This window comes from Motacilla alba, chromosome 5, assembly GCF_015832195.1.
Source record: "Motacilla alba alba isolate MOTALB_02 chromosome 5, Motacilla_alba_V1.0_pri, whole genome shotgun sequence".
NCBI lineage: Eukaryota > Metazoa > Chordata > Aves > Passeriformes > Motacillidae > Motacilla > Motacilla alba.
The window spans coordinates 50604605-50627947 of NC_052020.1; the positions used below are offsets into that span (position 1 = coordinate 50604605).

The window sequence follows — 23343 nt, forward strand, 5'->3', positions numbered from 1 at the left end:
TTTCCTTTAAAAGACAATTTAATATTGTTTAGCCTAAATATAGCTTGAAACCATTTATCCTTGTTTTCTCACAATTAGTCTTACTAAACAGCATGTCTCCTTCTTTCTTATAAGCCTCCTTTAATTACTGGAAGGCTGCAACAAAGTCTCCCTGGAGTCTTCTCTTTTCCAGGTTGAACAAACCCAGCTTTATCAGCATTTCCCTCTCCAAGAGAACATATTCAACTTATGACTAATTGAACGCAGTCAGTCTTTCAAAAGAATTTATCTGGTGTTTAGCTTGCTTCTTGTTTTCTCCACTGACATTATTAATAGCTTCTGCCTGGCTTATGGCTCTTTTTCCCTACTGAAGGAAGGGGGGCAACTCTCTTATGGTGGGACCTCAGTGCAGTTGGCCATCCCATTGCATGCCAGAGGTGATTGCTAGGATCCAGCTATGGTGGATTGGATCCATTGATGGTGGCACTACAAGAATTGGAATAAAAAAAAATCACTGTGTGCTTGTCCTCTCAGAGCACTTAATAGCTGCTGCACAGTGAAAGGTTGGGCATCCTTACTTTTTTCACTAATGTGAAACTTCTTCTCTGAATTCAATATAACTACACAGGACTAAGAAGGAGGCACATCTGTAGCCTGCAGTAGAAAATCCAGTTTAGTATTTGTGCTTTAGTATCATCAGTGGTGTACTGCAGGAATGGTCAGAAGACAATAATTCTTCCACCTGTGTGTTTTATAGGTTTTCCCAGTGCAGCTGCAGTGTTTGTTCATTCTCATTCCAGTCTTGTCTCCTTCGATATCCTTTTAATTTGATGCACGACACCTTCTCTGCCAGAGCAAAATGCCACAAGCAGGCAAGGTGCTCAGTTCTGAGGAAAAGCAGCCTGATCTGCAAGTCGCTTTTTTCAACCCCACACAGATTTTTTAAATTTTTTTTTAACTCCCTCAGTTGGAAAGATACAGCTTACTTCTAGTATTGCAAGTGTAAGCAGCTCTGCTTAACATTAATTTTAGGGAGAACTTTTCAAAGGGTATTTTAGGAAGACTCAGCAGCTGGAAATGGATGTGTCTATAAGCACACAGACTCATGTACAATGTACCCAAGCCTGACACATGAATAGATGCAGTGCTGGTACAATTTCTCCTCTTGGAAGTCGTAAGAAGCTGGGGTTGTCTGTCTGGGAGCCACAGATAAAGAAGGAAGGCAGGTGAACACCTTAGCTGAAAGCTGTAGCTACAGAAAAGGGACCTGGAGTGCAGGATTCCCACTGCAGAACCCCAGGACCAGGTGCTCTCCCATGCTGCTTGATGGCTTTGGGCTTGGAACAATCATCCATAGGCTCTTAGGCACCGGGCTAGGGGTGCTGCAGTTGCTGAGCTTATTCATGTAAGTGCTGAATGTTTTGTTTCAAATTACATGCTGAAAATGTCCATTTGTTCCCATTTGAATACACTCCATTCAAATTTGCCAAGATTTATGTTCTAAAATGGGAGATGATGTCCCATTCTTTACAATCACTGTATTAGCACTCAAATAGTCCTGCTACCCAGCTGGAGAGTCCTTTGAACAATCACAGCACCTAAATATGGGAGATCCATATCAAGAATGCAGTTTATAATGCAGAACTTAGAGTCCAAACAGCACTTCTGAGAATGGGAGCAAAAAATGCAAGGGTCAGAAAAAATAAAATACACTGTTTCTTTCCAAATCAAAGCAAAGAGTACAACTTCAAATGTGAAGAACTACACAGAAACTACTGTAATGCTTTATTTATCTAATGAAGACTGAAGTAACTCATGAGCTTTTAATGACGTAGAATCAAAGAGCAAATATTAACTCTTATGCAATGAGTCATCTGCAGATCCGAATCTTCCTCTGGTGTCCTATTAATCAATAAACGCTCCTGTCCTACCTGCACCTGGTATATTTGAATTAGATAATCACTTGATGGAGGTGCCTTATAGCTTTCTATTTCCTTACTTCATGTTGTCTTTTTAGTCTCAAAAAGAGCTCCTCTCCACCATTCCCATTTTACAGATGAGAACTGAGGCCTGAAAATGTTAAAGGTAACATTCATCCAGTCCTTGAAATCTTAAGTGCCCTCTGAGAGACTTGCAGTATCTTTTTGCACTTTTTTTGGTTTTGAGAAATAAAATATTTTTCTTAAACTAGTCTGCTTCCAAAACTTCCCTGCAAAGATGCTTTCACCATGGATAAAAAGTTCCCTCTTACTAAACAACCTTCTTGGTTCCTTCAACCCTTGCCTTTCAGACCTGTAAGGAGTGTGTGTGTGTGGTGTATCCCATGGTATCTCCAGGTTTCTGCCAATATCTATTTCTGCCTCCTGCCTCTCCTGCCTGGGTGCAGGATTGACTGCTTTATGTTTTCCCACTTGGCAGAAAACTATCTTTGTTTTGTTACATCCCTCTAAATGCCTGCTTTAGTTGTCCCTGCAAAAAGAAAGGGATATGAAAGTCTCTTTGATTGATGTCTCAATCTGTCTTTTCATTTCTTCTGCTGCCTGTTTCACCTAGATTCTGTCATTGATAATTTGCTTTTAAATGTAATGGATAAGCTTCCCAAGCATCCATCTCTTCCTTTAACCACAACTTCTTTCCGTGCATTAATGACTGAAAAGTTACATTTTCATTTAAAGTGAATTTGCAAAGCAACCTTTAGATAATAGGCAGTTCTAATATTCTGACATTGTTGAAGCTATTAGAAGAATAAATCAAAAGAAAATTCTCCTACTGCCTGCACAAAATGGGGGGAAGGATAGAGCAGAGGCCCCAATACTGTGACACTACACAACAGCAATTATCATAAACTGAAAAGGGCATAGAAATGGTAGCTAGAATTGGGCTTATCTCCCTGAAGTTGAAAGGTGTCAGAAAGAGGGGGGAAGGAAACTCCACTATTGAAACTGAAGTCATGGTAATTGCCTTCATCTCACACTCGTTTTCATTCCCTATTGGATGACCTTTTTTAATGCACAAGAAAACATCAGAATAAATCATTCTGAAGATTACCTGTAGAAACAGCAGCAAGTATTTTTGATTTGAATGCAGCTGAGTCTGCTAACACTGGTGGTGGATTTAGCTCAAATATGCTAATAGTAGTTTTCTTGCAAGAATATATGCAATGATGCTTATCCAGTATCGCCTAAGCAAGGTTAGGAGCCTGTATCTGTGCAATGAGTGGCACTGGTTTTGTGGGGATTATTTGTACTTGGGGTAAAGTTAAGAACAAGTCTTTGTATCTGGATCCTTCCTCACAAGGGTTCTCTGCTGTGGAGAGGAAATGAGAAGAAAAACAGTCTTTTTGAAATAATTTGTGAGACAGGGAAGAAGTACGCAGATCCATGAGCATTTTGATTTGGCTGAGAAATGTTCTGCTTTGGAAGTTGTCCCTGCTCCTCGGCAGACTGAAACTCCTCATTTCAGAAACGGTTATTCTGCTCCTGGAGCAAGAGCTTTGCTCTCTTGTTCTATGTTCTCTGCCCTCTTTTTCTTATTACAAAAAATCCCTGCATGTGGTCTCTTGGCTTTGACAGAAACCCCTCAAAGAACTTGGAGAAGTCACTTGTTCTCAGCCTTGCCTTTAAGAAGGCAGCAATACTTGCAGGGGCCTCAGAGGGTTCTTGAGAGAGGGATGACATCTAGAAGTGCAAAAGTTCCTTTGTTGGTCAAACAAACCCACACAGTGAAAGCAATGATTTCAGATTTTTCTCTCTTGCTGCTGAACTTCTGCTCTTTCTTCAGGGAAGGGTAGGCAAAAAGGCATGGCTTTTATTTCCTTTACATTACATTTCCAATACAACATTTACAATGTGAATGCTTTGCATGCTGGTTTAGAGGTTTTTTTAATGTGACTGATGTTCAAGCACTCTAATGATCACTCACATCACTGTTATTATGCAGGTGAACAATGTGCCTACCTTTACAGGGCCAATAATGCTGTACAGCTGGTGAGAACCATTAGTAACTTGACCTTCCTGTCTGATTTGTACTTATGCATCTAATAATAAATAATCACATGTGGAAGAGTCAATAGAGAAATAATGTAACACCCTCCTTTTAGTACCCTAACTCAGCAAAATAAACCACGAGAAGCATTTCAGTAATTTACTATAGTAACTGCCCTCAGCAGCTTCTGCATTTCAGCTGCTTGGTGCTCCAGCATGAAGAAAATTATCTTGGTAATTAGTTATATTGTTATTTAATAGACCCCAGACAATATTGTATTTTTTTGAAGGAACAGGCCTTTCCTTCTCTATCTCCCTTCACCATTGCAAAAAAAAAAAAAAAAAAAAAAAAAAAAAAAAAAAAAAATTATCTATGAATCTTATGAATCTTTCCCCTTGCCAAATTGCCTTTTTTTTTTTCTGTTTACTACTTTCTCAAGAAAATTCCCAGTTATTAAAAAACAGCTTCTGATTCTCAGCTGAACTGATGGAGCTGCAGGAGACTCCCTCTTCTTGCATCTCTCTGAGAAAGCCACAGGAAGAACTGGGCTGGCACGGGAGCACAGGTGGGAGGAATCAGTGGTCAACAGCAGTACTAACAGACCCTGCAGAAGTCTCCTATGGAACCTGGGTTTCTGCTCACCTGGGCTTCAAGGGAAACAGGAAAAGTGAAAAGGATAGTGAAATAGACTGGCAAAAAAGCAGAATAGTAAATCTCAGTCTCTGAAGTTAGATGAAAAATAATCTCTGTTAAAGTTGCGTGTCCTTAGGCATGTTTTCAGCTGTTTCTGAAGAAATATGGTGAAAAATAATAGTCTGAGGGTCAAAACTAGGATGAGAAGGAGCACACTACTTCCTGGAAGCACTCAAGCTGAGGTGACATAAATAAGAGAATAATCTCTTAAAAGCTGCTGGGTTGCAAAATACCAGAGGCTAATGTTCTGCAGACTTAACATTTTGGGAGGAAAAGGGTGAAGCTGTTGATGGAGCAGGAGGAGAATCCCTCCAGAAGGCAAATGGGTGGGGAACGCATGAGAAAAACACACCAGACTAAGGAGAGGTGGGGAGAAAGGCTGGAGACTTCTGCATTTGAGTGTAGGTGGCTATGACCTCAATAAAAAAGACACTTTCCCCAGTGTCACCCTCAGTCTCAAAGTCATTTTTATTCCTCCTGTTCCAGAGGAACAGACTGTCATCACTCTTTTTTTCTGTCTCACATCACTCCCTCTGTCGTACTATTTCTTACAGCCTTAGCAGGAAGCATCTTGTTTGCATATACCTCTTATAATAAACAACATCATTCCTAGCTTACTTAATGCCTCCAGATTTTGTGCTTTCTCAGTACTGGCCTTGTTGCCGTTGTCCTTTCAAAATACTCCAGTTTGAAGAAAGCAAGATTTTGTCTCTAACTTTTTGACTGTAGAGATGTTTTGGGTTGGGTTTTTTTTTTTTTTTTTTTTAAATTTACTTAGTGACTCAAGCTCCACAAAGTACCATTCTTACTTCTCACCAGCTGGTGGTCCATATGCCACTGCATCTCTACTCTTGTAAATACACGTTTGAAGTCATGCTCATAGATCAGACTTTTGGTGGTTAATATGGCAATATGTTAAAATGTCAAGCAATGCAGAATGAGTGAGTCAGGGGAAAAAATAGAAGCAGTATTCTGTAGATTTATAAAATTTTCCTTCTAAAGGGCTCCCAGTGGTCTGCAGACATCAGGGGATTCCTGCTAATCTGACAGGGTCAGCACAGGGCTGGGATTCGGGATCCACAGCATCTTGATAGAAGCATCTGTGAGAGGCAGTGGCTCCCAGCTTCTCAATGCTGTCTACCAACATGTTTAAACTAAATTAGGAACAAAAAATACAGTCTGACACATTGCCCATGAAAGATTGCCAGCTTCTAACTCCAACTCTTCATTACTCTGGAAAGAGTGGTGAGTGTTCTGTGAGGAGATGGTAATTTGTGACTTGGTGCTCAAAAAATGAAAAGAAAAAAAAAAAAGAAGGAAATCCTTAGAACTTTGACATTGGTTCAGAGAGCATCCTAATGACTGTGGCTGCAACCTGTGTCTGCAGAGCAAGACCATCAGAGGCTTCAAATCTCTGGACCTCGGTCCATATTTTCAACTCAGTCATGGCAGCACCTTCATCACCTGCATTTCAAGCAGAGGTACAATCTCTGACCTCTCATACTTCCTCTTTTCATTGCATAATTGCCCTTAAATTTGGCAATGACTCTGCAAGCCAGTGCCCTCATTTCTACTGCTGAAGAAAGTAGCCAGGGTAAGAATAGAAAATGCAGCTAAGAACTTTCTACAAAAGAGATGCCACTAGTAAGGGGGTAATAGTTTTTGTTGATTTTACTGATTCTGCCGCTAATAACAATGCCTTCTGTCATTGTGAATGTTGTAGTTAACCAGTCTCCAATTCAGTGTCTCACAACAAAAGTGTAAGGAAACAAATGTGCCATAAATCCACGCTGCAGCTGTATGTCAACTATGGGTGCATGAATGGAGACTTATAGCTGGAAACACCCTGGATATGAATGACAGGAGTATCATGTGAGGGATTTATTGTTTATATAAATGTAAAAAAAGTATAAATAGCATAGCCTTTTAGAAAAAAGAATGTGTTGTTTTCTTGAGTCTCTTTCCATTTACATTAATCTCTCTGCAAAGCTGTAGTGAACTCTTCAGCTTCTGTGTGGTCTGTGCAAACCCAAATGTAATGTAGCTAATCTATGCATAATGAGGTAGATAACACTCAAAAAGAAGTTGTGGTTCTGGGAAAAAATTGGAGTCCTCCAAGGATCAGTAATGGATTCATTCAGTTACTTAGAATTCAGCATGCAACCATATCTATGCCTATTTATAGCTCAAGATGTTTCCCAATATTGTGCCTATAGAGATGATGAATAAGGAGATGGGATGGTCTACAAATCCAGGCTGGTAATTTGATCAGAGCTGTCTGCTCTGCCTGCTATGGTCATTGTAGTTCAGTGCTACAGGAACCTTGAGATGAAAATCCTAGTAGACTGTTTTTACTGTTTCAGCATTTGGAGTTCTCTTTGGGGGATGGAAATGAGAATGCAAAGTAACTGCAAAGCCACAGTAGAGAAGTCCAGTCCACATTGTGCTACTGAAAAGCATTCATTAGAATTTTACTATCTAAATTGTAACTCAAACTTTCCATGTTCATTGAGTCCAAGCAAAATGATGCTTCACATTCTCAGGTTATAATAAAAGTTGTTTTCCACCCTGGAATATGGGAGGGTTATCATTGCATCAAAAAAGAATGGTTTTAGATGAAAAAATATGTTCTTAAAAGCAAAGTATATTGAGGCAAACTTTCTTCTCAAACAGCTCCAAGACACTGTGTGCTGGAATTAATGGGACATCTCTCTTGGAGGTTTTTTCTGTTACATTTAGATGATATTCAGTTCTAGTTTGCAAAGAAAACCCTCCAGAAGCTCACAGCATGTGAAGCCCGTCAGTTCCAGTAAGTGAATCTGCTGAGGCTTTATCAATTTAAAAAAGCATAACACAGTTATAGGAAAGCAAGTTGAAGTCTACAGTTGCTGTAAAACTCTGCATCAGCAGCTTTGTCAAGGCGGAGAAAAAAAAATGTTCTTGTTTTCAGAAGTTACCATTATCTAGATCTTTTTGCATCATATGCAGTAGACAAGACAGCTTTAGTCCTCTGAACTGACATTTGTTAGCAGAGTACCTGTTTAGTGCTATAATTTAATGTATTTTTAGTTTTCCAGAAAAAAAAAATCATGACTTCTAGGTTGTGATTTCTCTTGTAGATTGAGAAGGAGGGAAGTGGGGCGGGGAGGGAGGGAGGTTGCTTTGTTGCTAAACAGTATAGGTCAGCTAAATTTGGCCCAAAGGAACTCACGTCAGTCTCCTCTACCTATGACTCATTTCTTCCCTCTCCTGCTCATATGGTCTGTTGCCAGAGCTACCCCTTGAGTTATACAAAGGAATAATTAACATTCTTCATGGAAGAGCCAAGACTCTTGGTCCTTCCTGCACATGGAACTGTGGTCTACTATGTATCTCCTTTCTGGAGGCTTCCTGCTCTTGGTGCCTTTTGGAGTGAAAGCGTTTAATAAAGAGCATTGGATGTGAAGACAAGACAATGTCAGCATCTCGTGAAGAAATAAAACAGGACCAAGCCATGAAAATATGCTTTGGGAGGCTCCACTGCTGGGAATGTCATTTTAGCAAGGGGGCTGCAGTGGTTCCAGCTGCAGAGCAAGGGTACTGTTTTGCCTTCCACAAGTGAGAAAACAGAAAATTCCATCATTCCATCATTACCTTCATCAGCCCTATTTACCTGGGGACCTCTGCAAGCTTGTCAGTTATGTAGGGGCTCCAGAGAAAAGACTGGAATTAACTGGGCTGCTCTCGACTATGTTTTGAAGTGTGGGCTGAAAATCTACCTGGAAACCTGCCCGTCATACCCACTGCACTTGGTGACATTGGTACAGTAGGGACAGGGATAGGCCAGGAAATGTATTTCTTTTCCAAAAGGCTTGTGAAGGCTCAGAACTGAAGTGGAACTGGAGAGGTTCAGACTTGTCAGGGACACGCTGCTGATATGGCTTGAGACTCCAGATGTTTCCTTCACTGTGTGGCTCTGCCCAGAACTGTGTTTGCGGGGCTGCAAGTAGATGGCAACGTGGGATTTGAGGGCCAGCTGCTATGCAGATCTGGACAAAAATCACCCAGGCTTGTCATGCACCCCTTTTAGCAACAGCCTGTCTTTGAATTCAGCACTGGGAAGAAGTAGGACAGAGGACCATTTGGGCATGTGTAAAAACTTCCTGATCAGTTTTGTGACTGGGACAATCAAATTTTTCTGTGTGTTGAGGTATGCTGTTGCTTTCCAAGTAATTACTTAAATATTATTGCTGCTCTGTCTTTCATCACTCTGCTTGCATTGCTTTGGGCTAGTTTGCTGTTTTTCTCATTTTTGCCCAGTCTTCAGAGTATTTGACTCAATGTTTCCTCTTTTATTTCTTGGTCTCTTATCAATCTAAATCTGAATGCAAATACAAATAAAAGCATCATTTTTATTCATAAGCTGAAGTCAAAAATAAACATACAGTTTATTTTGAATTTGAACAGAACCCTTTCAGTGTTATAGATTGAATGTCACCTGAAAAATCCAATTTCCCTATAGAAAGCAGCACTTGCCTCATCATTAAGGATGAGTTTCTGTCCATGAATGCACCTTGTTACTAGTTTCACACTGAATTGATAAGAATATTGGGCAGAGCTATAAAATACTTATTTTTCAGCCACTCATGGATCTGCTTTAAATCTTGGAATGAACTTGGTACACCTTGGTCTGGACTGTTTCTGATTAACTCCTTGGAAATACTTCTTCCTTGTTACAAGAAGAGATAGGCTTCATAAAAAGAGGAAATCATATCTCAAAGGGCAAGTGACCCAGCAGTTACAAACTTTGTGCACATGCAAAGTCACATGCCACACATTTAGTGCTACTTAAATGTAATTTCAAACACTTACATCTGTAGAACTTAGCAGTAAGACCAATTATGCAGCTAGATAGGCAATTTCTTTTTTTTATCTGTAGACTACTCTGTACAGGTGAAGCATTGAATACTGTGCTAATTTGTGCAATACCTTGGTTAAGCCAACATACCTGAGTTAAATAGCAGCAGAAAGATTTAACACTTTTAAACTAGAAAGCACAGAAAAGAGGAGTGCTGACTGCTTTCCTCTTCAATTTGCCTTTCCTGTTCTTGCCTGCTGCAAGAAGGAGCTCTTGGGTGATATCAAGGGAAAAGATTAAGTAGCCATTCATTGCTGGGAATTCCAGTATAGTTCTTGGAATACCTTAAAAATAAAGCAGTTTCTTAAAATGATCCTTTCATCTAAGTGGCAGTTATAGCTCACAGAAACATACAATGAGCTATTTGCTTGACCTGATTTTTATGGAAGCTTTAGAGTTAAGGCCCTTTGCTCTGACATGGATATGGAACTGGTCTTGAAGAGCAGGCAGCAATTTAGAGCTGCTGAGTCATGAGAGTTTCTTGTGAACATGAGGGTCTTTGTAGAACAGCAGTGACTTCCTGAAGAGCTCAGTGTTCCCAAAAAAAATTGAAGCTCCTCTTTTCTTCTATGACATCCTCCTCCTCTGTCTCCTCCTTTTTTTGAAAATGGGAAAATCAAGGTAAGGTGGTAACAATTTGCATTTTGCTCTGAAGAGCTGAAATGGCATTTGTGTAGTCATGATGTCCTAATATGTCATATAAGTCAGTCAGCCACTGCTTTGCCAACAACATGCTGCTCAAATACTGCTTGCCCTCTGAGATGCAGGTCTGCTGCATGAGTTGTGTGTATATGTTCACTTGAACACAACTTCTCAATTTTGGCTTTGCTGACATGGTGATAGTTGGGCAAGCTCAGGATGAGAATTTGATTTTTCCATGACTTTCAGAGCTTAAAAAATGCATATATGAAGAAAGTCATGCTTTAAGGAATGATAGATATGCATGTGACATGGAGGCCCTCACTTTTATGCCAGTACAAACATTACTACAAACCAAGAAATGAGCAGTGACTCTACACTGCTCAGTGAGGCAGAGCTTATTTCTCCTGGAAGAGTTGAATAACAACAGTTTGCAGTTCACACAAGCAGCATGACGATCATACACACGAGAGAAATCCTTCAAGGAGCTACAGGCACTTATGATCCTGCTGTTCTGCTGGAGGGCTCTGTATATTATACAATCCTCTCATTCTTGAATTCCAAAAAGCATGGCTACACCTCACTATCTTCTGTCTGTTTTTCAGCACATTGTTCTTCATGCTAAGCTGGCTTTAGATCATCACTAAAACATAAAGACAATTCAGTCTTTTAAATTTTTAATATGAAAAGCTTAATAGTTTTGATATACTTCAGATACTTTTGATTTTTAAAGAACACTGCATCAAATGTGGTGATACAGGTTTTATTTGAATGCATTCTAAAGTCACTTGTGTGTAAATCAAGAATTGATTGGTAAATTAAATTGCCTAAGCCATGCCAGCAGCAGCAGAGCTGGAAATTGCAAAAAGCCTGTAATAAAGTGTTGCAGACTAGTTGTCTCCTTTCTTTCATCAGTCTGTGAGCTGTAGCAGCAGCAAGCATTCAAAATCTACTTGATTTCACCACAGAGCACACTTAAGTGCAGCTCACAAACTGCACTGTCCTTGAACCATCTGGGGTTCATAGCGTGAAACCTCTTCTATTCTTCAGCTTATAAGATGGTTCTGTTACTGCTGCAGTGGCTGCCACTGTTTGCTTTGCACATTGCTGCTTTCAGTGTTCACCACGCACCCCCCAGGAGCTTTGGTCAAAGTGCTTACATAAACTGAAGCCTAATAGCAATAAAGGGGAGGCATCCCATTTTCCTGCCTTTGAATTTCTTAGAATCATGGATAATTGTGTCTTTGGAACCTGAAGGGGGACAACCCAAGAACAAAAAAAAAGAAATTGTTCTGTAAGTTCTGCTCTTCATGATACAAAGTTCTGAACTAATCCAAGCACTATACAAAATGGAATTTTCTTTCTTTTTTTTCTTAAGTATTTGTCTGAAATGCCTCATTTTATTTATTTTTGCTTTCTGAGAAGCTCATGGTACTGCTCAGTGATGCATTTTGCCTTGCAAGAAAGGGGTAGGTAGATCATTATTTGTAAGCTAGGCATCAATGAGGTCCAGCCTCTTCCCCATGACTCACTGCAGCTCCTGGCTGATGGCATGGCTCATCTACTCCTACCTACTTCCTTGGTCTCTTCAGATGTTTGCTCATCTCCCACTTGTCCCTGGAGGCCACTTTACACAACCCTACCTGGTTTCATTCAACTTGAATTTGTTCTGCCCTCTGTTTCTGTCATGTTCCTTGTTTGGTGGATGCCTTTGCTTCACTCAGTATTTATCTGGAACTAAAGGATGCTATAACACAACACTTGTTACATCAGCTGATGGGGATGGTTCCTTGCATACTGACATCACTGCCTTTTAGATCATTCTTCCAAGCAGCAGACAGAAGCTCAGGGCACAGGACTGTAGGATAGCACAGCAGCAACACTCCTTCCTCAGCTGAACTAGTGCTGGTTTGACTGACTAGCACAGGGAATAGTAATAGTGGAAATTAGGTGTGATAAGCTGCATGAGCATACTGTGCCTCTGACAGCACTAACAAAATTCTCAGAGGTACTGGAATAGGTAGATCAGCATGGCTCTGTGCCTCAACCAATCCCAGTTCCAGGGATATAGCTCCCCTGGGGGCTGTGAATATATCTCTGTGTGTCCATTGCTCCCATTGCTATGTTTGACAACCACCAAACTCAAAGCTGAGTGTAGTCTCGGGGGGAGAGAGAGAGACATGTGCTTTAGCTACAGTCCCACCCTGGATGGCAGCAGGAACAAACCAGATGTGCTGAAAACAGCACGGTAGGGCTGTCACTGCTGCTGGGACTGCCAGGCAGATAAAAACAGCTTCCAAGACAGAGAGAAAATGAAAACCTGGTTTACCTGTTTGAATATATGTTAGGCAGCTTTTTTATCCTTTTCCTTTTCTTCTCCATCTTTCAAAATGCACCCAAAATTCACCCAGCTTGATGACTTTTTTACCATAACCTCTAATGACCCCAAACTCATGGCCCTTTCATGCTAGCATTTCCCTATGCTCTATTTCTTCCAAGCTTGCCCTGTTCGATCTCTTTGCCTGTGTCCACAGCTGGGGTTTCACATCCCAGCATCAACTAGAGCCCGAAGACACTGCTGAGCAGATGGTGGAGCTGCTTCTTGCACAGCCCTGCTGCTGTCCTGTGGCATTTTGCTTCTGTACAAGGCAGTGGCTCCCAGCATATCAGCTGTGGATGTGAAGACCAGACCTAGGGCAAAGTAAACCATGTTTGTTGGTTAACTTTCTGGGAAAATAAATCCTCCCCTTGTGTTCAATTATGTGATAAAATTAATGTAGATACAGGCTGAGAGAGGAATGAGGACAAGGTGGGGATGGCAGGAAATTGCAGTGTGTTCATTAGCATATGAAGAGGGCTATATTTATACCAAGTGCAAGGAAGGCAGCATGATCAGGTGGGCATTTAGGAAGGTATTTACATTTCCAGTAAACCATGGCAGAAGCTTTTCCCTAGAACTGCATGTGCCTCTGATGTTCCTTTTGAAGAAACCCATATTCCTTCCTTACCACAGATGAACTCAAACATGCTTGAGAAAAGTCCAAGTCTAAAAATTCAAGAGACTTGGATCAAGCTGCTGACTTACCACCAGCTGTGTGTGCAAAACAAACCACTTTGCTTTCATATGTTCTGAAACAAGGACTACAGTGAAAGGAAGATGTTACCTCACAGGTTCCTTGAGACACAGGTCACTTTTATCAGAGATCTCTGGGCAATTAGTAAGTAAAGTGCCCCTACTGATGCTACAAAAATAAAGCAATCCTCAGTTGAGGAATTCCAAGATTATATTATAAAGTAGAAACTCAGCCTCCTTGGAGGCACTGTGAGCCTGGCAGTTGGCCATGGTGATGATGTGTCTCCTGTTTTGTGTACTTTTAGATATACAGTTCAGCCTGTTGTGGATCTTGAAAGCTTAGAGAGCTAAGAATATAGATTTATAGAGTTTCTGAATTGTCACTGAAATTTTAGGAGTGTATAAAAAAAAAGAAAAAGCTTTTATTGAACAATATCTGTCTCTTTAAGTGACATTTCCTGTGGAGTGACATACTCTTCAGTATAAGGAAGCTAAAAAGCTGATCAATATTTGTGTATAAAGTATTTCTAGAGATCTGTTTTGCCAAAATTTACAGCATCCTCACTTAGGAAGTTTGACTATTACAACCTGTATTTTAAGCAGGATGGAATGGAAGCAAAGAAAAAGTTGCCAGGAGTCTGTACTGGAGTTGCAGTGGAACTGGTGTTTCATTTGCACATCGAACAATTCTATGGGCTCAATCTGAGTTAAAGGAGTACTTTCCAGTTTCCTGGCTATTTTATGTGCCAGTCATCACAGACATACAAGGTCTCATGCTTGGAAGGCTTGTGCTTCTCTTGCATATATGCACCAAGACAGCACACTGCTGAGCCAAAACAAGATAGTATAGGTATATTTGAAATTCACTTTATTAACTAAGATTTTCAGTCCTTGTTTATAGACATGAAAAGGAACCAGATCCAAAAAACTGTATTTAAAAGGTTGGAGTCAGAAGTAATTTATGCTCAAAGTGACTCTATAACCATACACAGCCAACCTACATAAGTGCAGATCCTCAAGAGGTTTGTGATTAGTAGTTAGCCTTACTTCTGCCTAATATATTGGTACCTTGAAATATAATAAACACTACTGCTAAGAATCATTTACAGTGAGAAGACTTCATTGCAAACACTGATTCTTTTCAGTCAAAGTTTTAGCACAAAATTGCATGTTTCTACTTCTAGAGGAAGGTGTCCCTGTGTCAGGCTAAATACTGACAACCTCCCACCGCTGCTTCCTACTTCTCCTTCTACACATAGCTCCGTGACAGCAAGCCCCTGCTGAAAAGGACAGCACGTGACATTGCAGGTCACAGCAGCTCCTTGGTCTGCTAGGGAATTATTGCTGCGTTATGTGAGACATTGTTCTGGACAGATCCTCAGTGAAGGAATGCCACAATAAGACCTGTATTAGTTTGTACTGTTGCTGGTGCTGCCTGGCTCAATGAATTTTATGGCTGAACAAAGCACAGACTATCAGTGGATCAATTTTTCAGGCTCCTGCATTCACCCCTCTATCTGAATGGGTCTTGCTGCCCCAGATGGGGATGTTCTTGGGGATGCCCCAGATGGATCCTCATTCTCCTGGGCTGGGGAACGTACAAAGCTCATCCAAAGACTTACAGAACTGCCTTGATAAAATGTTTGGCCCTGTGAGCTCTCAAGGACTGCCACCTGTTCTTATTTAAAAGACTTTCTTCTCTTGAAGAGCGCTGTGGAATGCAAACCTCTATTACCCTGACCCTGAGAGTTTTCAGCCTGGCTTCACCGTCCTGTGGTTATGCACCTTGCTCCTGTTGTCCCGTTTCTCTAACAAGGTTTTTTTCTCCTTTTTGCTCATTACAGAACCGCTTTCTCCTCCCTGTTTTGCAGGAGCCTTGTGTCCTCCGTGCACCCCAGCTCCACAGCTGGTGTGGGCTCACCCTCTAGTCCTTGAGCCAACACATCCAGGTGATGTGGAATGGCACATCCTCAGCTGGTGACAAAAAAGAGTGGGGAAGGAGCTGGGCACAGGAGATAGGGCAGAACACAATGAAGTATCATGTGGGAATGGCTTTTCCATGTTACACTGGTTTCTGCATATAACAAAAAATACCTCTTTCCTCCCAGCCTGCCATTTTCCTCTCGTTTCTTTCTTTCTTCTCCTAGATTCAGGTTATCTCTCTTCATGACCTCTCTGAAGCCACTGTGGTTAAAACACAGGGTAATTTGTTTTTTACCTGGGTACCACACTTTGATAAGTTTAGAAAAAATCTAATTCTCTCCAGGCTGTGAGTTTACCAGCTATCTAAGATAACAACTCCAGATAGTTCCCTTAAACTGCCAAGGATTCTGTCAGTTTGCATCCAAGGGAATGAGACAGGGAGCCTGGAAAAGTTTGGGATGGAGCAGTGCAGCTTCTGACTGGGTCCCGCTGGAGCTCCCTCAGCCTGGCTTGCTGCTCTGCTTGGGAGCACAGGGAGCTCTGGAACTGGCCTTGCACCTGCTGGGCTGATGAGGACAAACCTCTGCCAGAATCGGCTTTTGCACACAAGAATTTTTAAAAGAAAATTTCTTTAACAAACCCCCAAGAGAGCCTGACCCTTCTGCTTGTAGAGTTAATAGTGAAGCTCCTGCTTCATTTCAGTGGGGCAGGGTTGACTTTTCCATCTGTGCAGTACTCAGGGAGTACTGAGGTAAAGACTGGCAAGCTTGACAGCTGCAAAATTGTGGTGTTTGGAAAATGGAACTTTATGAATGTTTATTCCCATTATAAAAAATTCTTGGGTTTTTTTTCACTACATTCTGCTCATTCTCCTGGGCTCTGCAGCCCATTATTGCAAAAGAGGCAAGACTAAAAGCAGAGGCCAAGGCATGCTCAGGAAAGTATTACAAGGATTAGACTGCATTTGTGCACACATGCTTATCCAGAAAAGATGTAAATATATATTCACTTGCATCTTCCAAGAGAGTAACTCATGACAGAAGTGTGCATGCACTATAGGTGATTGTTTGGAATTTTTATTAGACACCAGTCCACATACTGAGGCACCTTCTCAGGCATTACTCAGGAAAAACTCACAGCTTTAACATTATTGTACTTAAATACATGAAAATCCATAATACGTTGCACAGTGTTTTTCTTTCAGCACAAAAGTTACAATACGTCTCTTGTCATGAGGCTCTACAAAAGTGTATAAGTTAAGTGCTTTAAAAATACATTCTTAGTAACTTTTGGACATGCAGCTTCAAGTCCACTGTAAGAGACTTAACCTCCTTTGCCTCAAAAGAAAAACAGGATTCTGTTTCCAGCCCAGAATTCATTAAACACTTGATCAAATTTTTGTTGTATTGCATTTGCCCAGCTATTTCTTGAATTTCATAACTTTTCTGTATTTCTAATAACTCAGCATAGCCATTCCAAACTGAAGGAATCTAAAAAGTTTTTCTTGGACAAGAGTTGTCACTAACCAGAGTTACCAGATTCAGAGAAGGAATTTAGGCTTGTCCAATAAAACCAAGTAAGATCATGGCCAGTGTATTTACTTATGAAAAGAAGTTCCATAAAGTATTTAAAGGGTAGTAAAAAGTTAATCTCTTACCTATCACTTTGATAATGTGTTAGTAGACAAGGTTTTACTAATTTTTATTCATTTATTAAAAAGGGCTAGAATGCTTTCTTCTTTCTTTTTCTTTCTCAACAACATACACAAAAGCAATATCCCCCAAAGCAGACTTGCACTAGGACATGAGATGGAAAACTTATGTTATAAAACCCATCTCCTTTTGCTTAAAGCAGAGAGATGTGCTGAGAAATTGGTACAGTATGACAACATTTTAAACACAGAGGAGACGAGATTTATCTGGCTGGTATACAATATAAAACAAAAATCGAACACCAATGTTACAGTGCTATATTGAAACAAACCACATTAATTAGATGCTTTGAAGTCAAGCCTATATTTTCTTCAGCTTTTTCATGAATTATTGATCCACTTTCCTCATTAAATGGAATGGCAGGCTCTTGCAGTAAATGGACAAGTGGCTACAACATTTATATAATCAAATATGCTCTGCATCTGGCAATAAAACATGTTTGTGTGTAAAACATGCTTTCTGAATTGACATCCCCGCAAAACAGATTTACTAGAATAACCACATTCCTTTTCTTTTGTCTCTAAAGCACAGCTTGCCTTGCATCATCGTGCAATCCAGTATTCTACTCTGATCGTATTAAGCAAAATATTTTCCAAGAGCCTGTATTGTGCATTGTGCAACAGAACATTTCTTCTCTATAATGAGATGTAAATAAACTGTCTCACTTACCTTATTTTCTCCATTTCTGCCGCAGAGGCCTACAAGAAATCAAATAATAGGAGCAAGTGAATGAAAGAAAACATTCACTCTGCAGATTTATGCATAGTTAAGGCTTTCCGAATGCTTCTCGGCTACGAAGCGCCGGCGAGCGAGCCCCACATCTGCATTAGCCGAAAATAACGCCGGCAGCTGAAGTGGGGAATAGAGCCGAGCGCAGCGGGAGCCCGGTGTACCCACGGGCCATGGGCACCGGAATGACTCAGTTGTAGCGCTGAGGCAGAAAATGGGGAGGGGAAAAAAAAGAAGAAGAAGGGAGGAAAAAAAAAAAAAAGCCAAAAGCAAGCGGCAGCAAGTAACAGGTTACTGAGCCTCCAGGGTTTCCCAGGGAAAGTTGAATTGCGGTGCTACCCTCTGTGCGGTGGGCATGGCAGCGGGCTGGGCTGGCGGGGATTGACAGTGACTTCATCACACGTGAATTCGGAGCTCAATTCATCATCTTTCACTGAGCCCGACAGATGGAAGGACACCAGCTTGCCTCCTTCGTGGGAGTTTCGAGTAATCAAATTACTTTCCTCAAGTAATACACTATCTTGACAATTAGCATCTCAATACATAGAGGCGCCCGGTTAACCCTTTGGCTGCCGCTGCCCCGCCTGCAGCTCCCGGCCGCGGCGCCTCCCCGGCCCCTGCCCCGCCGCACCGGGCTCCCGGTACCCCCGGCCCGCGGCTCGGCTCCCCCACGGACCGAGAGGCTCTCCCCGCATCCTCACAGAGCCGGCACGGCCGTGGCTGGTCATTTCATTGACCCGCCTCCGCTTTTTTTTTTGCCGTATAGATGCTGTAAATTCCTACTTATCTATTCAGACTCGTTAATTTCTCCAGCATTACTTGTTAGTATAGTCTTGTTAACCCTTTGGTTTCTTTCTTATCATTATCTCGTGCAGATCCTAAATAGCTGCTCCTATTTCATTTTAGCACAGCACTGGTACAGAATCTCATCAATTCTCCCAGTCCTGCTTTATTGTAACTAAGGAATGAGCACTTAGAGCAACCCTGCAATCTCTAGAGCCAGATAAATCCCAGCATCACAGAATCTCTTATTTATACTGAAAGCACTGGCCATTAATCATGAGCACTTTAAACCTTATTGATTAATGGCTAACAATCATATTTGAGTATGAAATAAATTAAAGATTAAAAATAGAGAATGTAAATTTAATCAGTTCACCAGCAGGAAATTTGTCAAACTGCCTAATAAAACATCCCAAATGACAAATTGTTGGTTCTTCATTGGGTCACTTGTCTTCCCTTTTTCTCATTTACTTTTGATTTGCCCATTAGAGACATTGTCAGTCAGGTTGGTGTTTGCCCAGCAATTTCTGATGTCAAACATTAAGGATTTTAGCCATGCACCATAACTTGGTAGGCAGGAAGCCAGCTGCAGGAAAAACCCTCCTCGCTTTCTCAGTAACATATGTAATGCTTGTTTACATGGTCCTTGCTACGTAAACATGTATTGCATACATGCTGTGTTGGAGCCACAAGGTTGTGTGTGGAACCTTGAGATTAAAAACATAACCTAAGGACCCAAAATTGCTTTCACTAATTTGTGTCTGTCCATTGAATCCTGCATATTCTGTATGCAGGAAATAGATTCGACATTGCTGATGAGAAAATGAACCTCAGAGGCTTTCTCTGTGGGCATGGGAATCTACTGGCAGACCTACTGCCTTGCCAGCTTTGCTCTCCAGATGTGAACTCTCCAACACCGCCCTGCTCATCATAATCCTTTAATTTTTGGGGAGATGATAGTTCTTTTGCATGGCTACTCACTATTTCTTTGCCTTGAACTCTGGGAGTCATTGTGAAGACAGAGTGCTTAGAATATCTGATTTCAGAGCTTCTATTCTGGCAATATCTGCAGACACCAAGGGAAGATACCTGGCCTTGCTTTTGGCTAGTGCTCTGAATAATGCTGCACTCATGGGGTCAGTGTGGGGGTTGCTTTGTGTGATTAAATCAAAGTATTGAGAAGAGGAGCTGTAGACTAATGTTTTGGTTATACTCATCTGTGAATGCAAGTGAGTCATTGGCTGCCAATCCTGACAGGAAATTAGTAGGGAGAAAAAAAGCTCAGCAAATGCCTAACACCAATTCAAATAAGAAAACTAAACCAAGCTGCAATTACTTTTTTTTTTTTTTCCTGGTAGGGCTGGTTTTTTTACCTTCCCACAGTAAAAGCTCTTTGTTCCATGTAATATGGCCAATTTTCCTTTGGGCCATTGAGGATGTTCTACTCTGCCTTTCCCTGGCAGGTTGTGCGGTAAAGGGATGTCTCCCATCTGATGTGGAAACTTTGGGGTCAGATCAATCCCCCTTGAGAAGGATGCTCTACCCTGGGTCAGGGGCCTCTCCGGGCTGCAGCACTGCGATGCTCCATCACATCTTTTGACAGGGATCCACTTCCAGTAAATAAATAGGAGCACAGGACAGGACTAGAGCCTGTGTTCTGTTCTTCAACAGATCTGTTCTGTTCTCCAGCAGATTGCCCTAGCTTTCAGCCTAGGGGGTCAAATGAGTGTACAGATATGAGAAGTAGTGAAAACAGACTGGAGCATCTGTAGAAACATAACTTTCATCCCAAGCAGTTTATTCAGTTTATTTTCTCAGATAGCTGTGTCCCTTAGAAAAGTAATTTTTTATCCCCCTTTTTCCTTTTTCTTTGTATTCCATTTCCTCCTTTTCTCCACATTTAATTTTTTTTTCTTTCCCCCCCCAAAAAAAAGCCCTAACAACTCACAACTATTTTAAAAGTTTTCTGAAAAAGCTCTGTAATTACAAGGTGACACTTTAACTAAGGCAAAATTGCTGCTCCTAGCCAGATCCCTGCCATTGATTTAGCCTGTGGAAGTTTAGAGGTTGCATCATCCTCCCACTGCTGTCTATGAAGGTTCCTATCTGAAACATCTTACTGAATTGATTCAAAAATATAGTCTAAACAGCTCTGAATTGGCCACTTTAAGGACAAATCTTGTCCTTAAAGTCTTATGAGACCTATTTCAAGCAGATAGACTGAAGTAAAGGCTGGTGCAAGAATGTCCTTAATAGTAAGTCTTCCATAAATTGTTGCTTGCTAGTGTGTTGATTCATTTCAAGCGATTCTTGATGCCTAAACTGAGCAGTGATTGAAGCTGTGTGATTTTTTTAATTAAATATTTTAAATTAAGATCAGTAATTACTTTTAATTATAAAAATATCAGATGTGATTTATTTACATGGGATTTTTTTTACAATATCAATGCAGTATGCCTAAAGAATTTATTTAATTGGCCTAAAAATAACAATTTTTGCTTTTAATAAAAAGTTTGGTCTAAGTAAATCAATAGGCTACATTTCTATATACAGTCTCTTTACTTAAAATACTGAGACTTAAAATACTGAGGTTTGAAGATTTTAATTTTTACAGACATGATGTGACATCTATCCCTGGAAGTGCTTTTGGGCAATGACTAATAATATTGATAGAAACCTGATTTTTTTCCAAGTGTTTAATGGAAGCAAATGTGATACAGAAAACAAGTTTGTGATACACAAACTGCCAAGACTCACCTTTTTTGGAAGTGTTAAACATTTAAAAGTCCATTTGGGAGCGGATATTAAAATAGAAATTAGTTACCTTTTTTTTTTAAAATATATATATATATATATATATAAAATCCCCCACCCTTCACTTAGTCTAGATTACAAGTTGACATTCTTTGAGAACAAAGTCATTTGCTGGCTTGAATGAAAGCATGGATGCTGTTAATGGAAACCTCAGGAAATTTACCTGAGTTTTTTCTCTCTTTAGAACGTAGTTATTGCCATTTAGACAGCACGACAACCTCTGGGTTGTTTTCAAGTTATCAGAGTGAATGAAGGATCCCCAGATGATCATCCCCTGATGATCCCCTGATTTTTTATCTTTCAGTGTTTCATTAATGAGTCAACCAAGCTCAAGACAATGGCAGAATATTCTTAGTCATGGACATACATAAAGCTTAGTACAGTGATCCAGTTATTTGGGGTTTTTATATAATCAGTGTCTATAGTACTGATTATTGAACCTAAATATTTTTTAATGAAAAAGTCATGCTGGTGGTCTATCATTCTATTCAGTTCACATTGTACTCTGTAGGAAAAGAGTATTATTTCCTTTATGATCCCTTTTTGAGGGATAAACGATCATGGGATGTCAGATCTTTCAGATTTCTAAAGGAATTTCCTTCCTCTAAGATCCTGAGATCAATTTTCATCCTTCTGCATCTGCCCAATATACGTGTGAAAAGAAGGAAGTACCCTGGAGGTGAATTTTTAGTTTTACTTATTATCTTTTGTTTTCTTGGAAAAAGCTTTTCATTTTATAGGGAGAGACTGGACCCAGAGTCTGGCTCAGTGCTCACGAAGTCCTCTCACCGTGTTCAGTGACTTTGGAGTTGCACGTTGGCTTGTTGCTACCAGAGGGACCAGAAAAGAAAGAGTAGCAGGAAGTTACTGCCATTCATTTATTCTTACTGTTTACTCAGAGTTGTTTATTATTGTGGAAGTTACTTTTATTTCTTTGTTGAGGAAAGCTGTAAATGAGAGCATATGCACAACAGAAGTTGTCTGGATTTCTGGCACATCTGCAAACAGCCACATATTTTCAATACAACTGTATTACTTCAACATTCTTTTCTGCTCACTGTTGTACTAGAGTTTTATTGATAGAAACGACTGTGATCCTTTTCCCTTTCTTTTCCTACAGAGTACAAGAGTTAAAGATTTGATTTAATAAAAATTACAGACTACATAGTTTGATAGGATCAATCTTTAATTAGATGTTAATCAATTTTTAGAGATTTCTTTTATTGGCTTTAAAGTACCACTCAGGCAATGCCTGAAGAGAGACTAAAATTTAATCTATAGAAACTTTAAAAGAGCTGGAGGAAGTGTCCATTTGCAGATGTACAATACAGATTGTATTGAATGTATCTGATGGATATTTACAAAAGAAGGATCATCTTTCTGTAAAACTCTTGCCTGAAATTTTGATGGAGGTTCATAGAAAATTGAGTCCAAGTCTCCACAGTTGCCACTGTAATAGATATTTTGCTCAGAAAGCATGTGCTCTACACCATGGGCTGTAAAACACCTCCACTATGCTCATCTGAAGGTATTTAATATAAAAAACGTGAAGAGGTTTAACACTGAAGGGAGAAGGCAGAAACTGCCAAGGATAACAGCCTTTATCCTTTCCATACTGGAACCACTGAAATGAAAAACATTTTCTCTTGGGAAGAGGAACATCACACATATTAGAAAGAATGGGAGGGTTCCATTAGGCTGTGGAGGGTTTTCATGTTGGACACGAGGAAAAGCATTTGTCAGCCAGTTTAGACTTACCAACCCCAAGTAAGTCATATCAAGTCTCTCCACACCACCAAGAGTAGCATGGAACTTTCCCAGGATTCCTTCCCTATCTGGGACCAAATTCTGATGTTTCTTGTGGTGAAAGAAGAAATCCTCCACAGAAATATTCAGTTATAAATGTAAACTCTGACGTTTGGGACAAACTGCGAAGAGCAAAAATATGGCTATGGACAAATGGACCTAACTCAGAAAACAAAAAGATAAATTGTCTTTTTAATTCTTAGAGCAGATGACTAAGTTCAACACCCAGAATTTTTACACTGCACCATGGGTTCTCTGTCATGCAATTCCATAAGGCTGCTGGGATCCATCTTGAAACAGTTAGATTTGTT

The 23343-nt window shown here is 40.4% G+C and overlaps 1 protein-coding gene across 12 annotated transcripts in view; it reads right to left on the minus strand.

The window, feature by feature from the left end:
* BEGAIN (brain enriched guanylate kinase associated) overlaps positions 1 to 23343 on the minus strand; it is a 158818-nt gene that overhangs the window by 95761 nt on the left and 39714 nt on the right. For 10 of the 12 annotated variants that reach the window (XM_038137986.1, XM_038137987.1, XM_038137985.1 and 7 more), the window contains one exon: positions 17570 to 17598. In XM_038137986.1, coding sequence (XP_037993914.1) covers positions 17570 to 17598 — 29 coding nt within the window. Of the gene's footprint in view, positions 1 to 15359; positions 15450 to 17569; positions 17979 to 23343 lie in introns of those variants that run through there. The other 2 variants (XM_038137984.1, XM_038137990.1) reach the window with 2 other exon arrangements.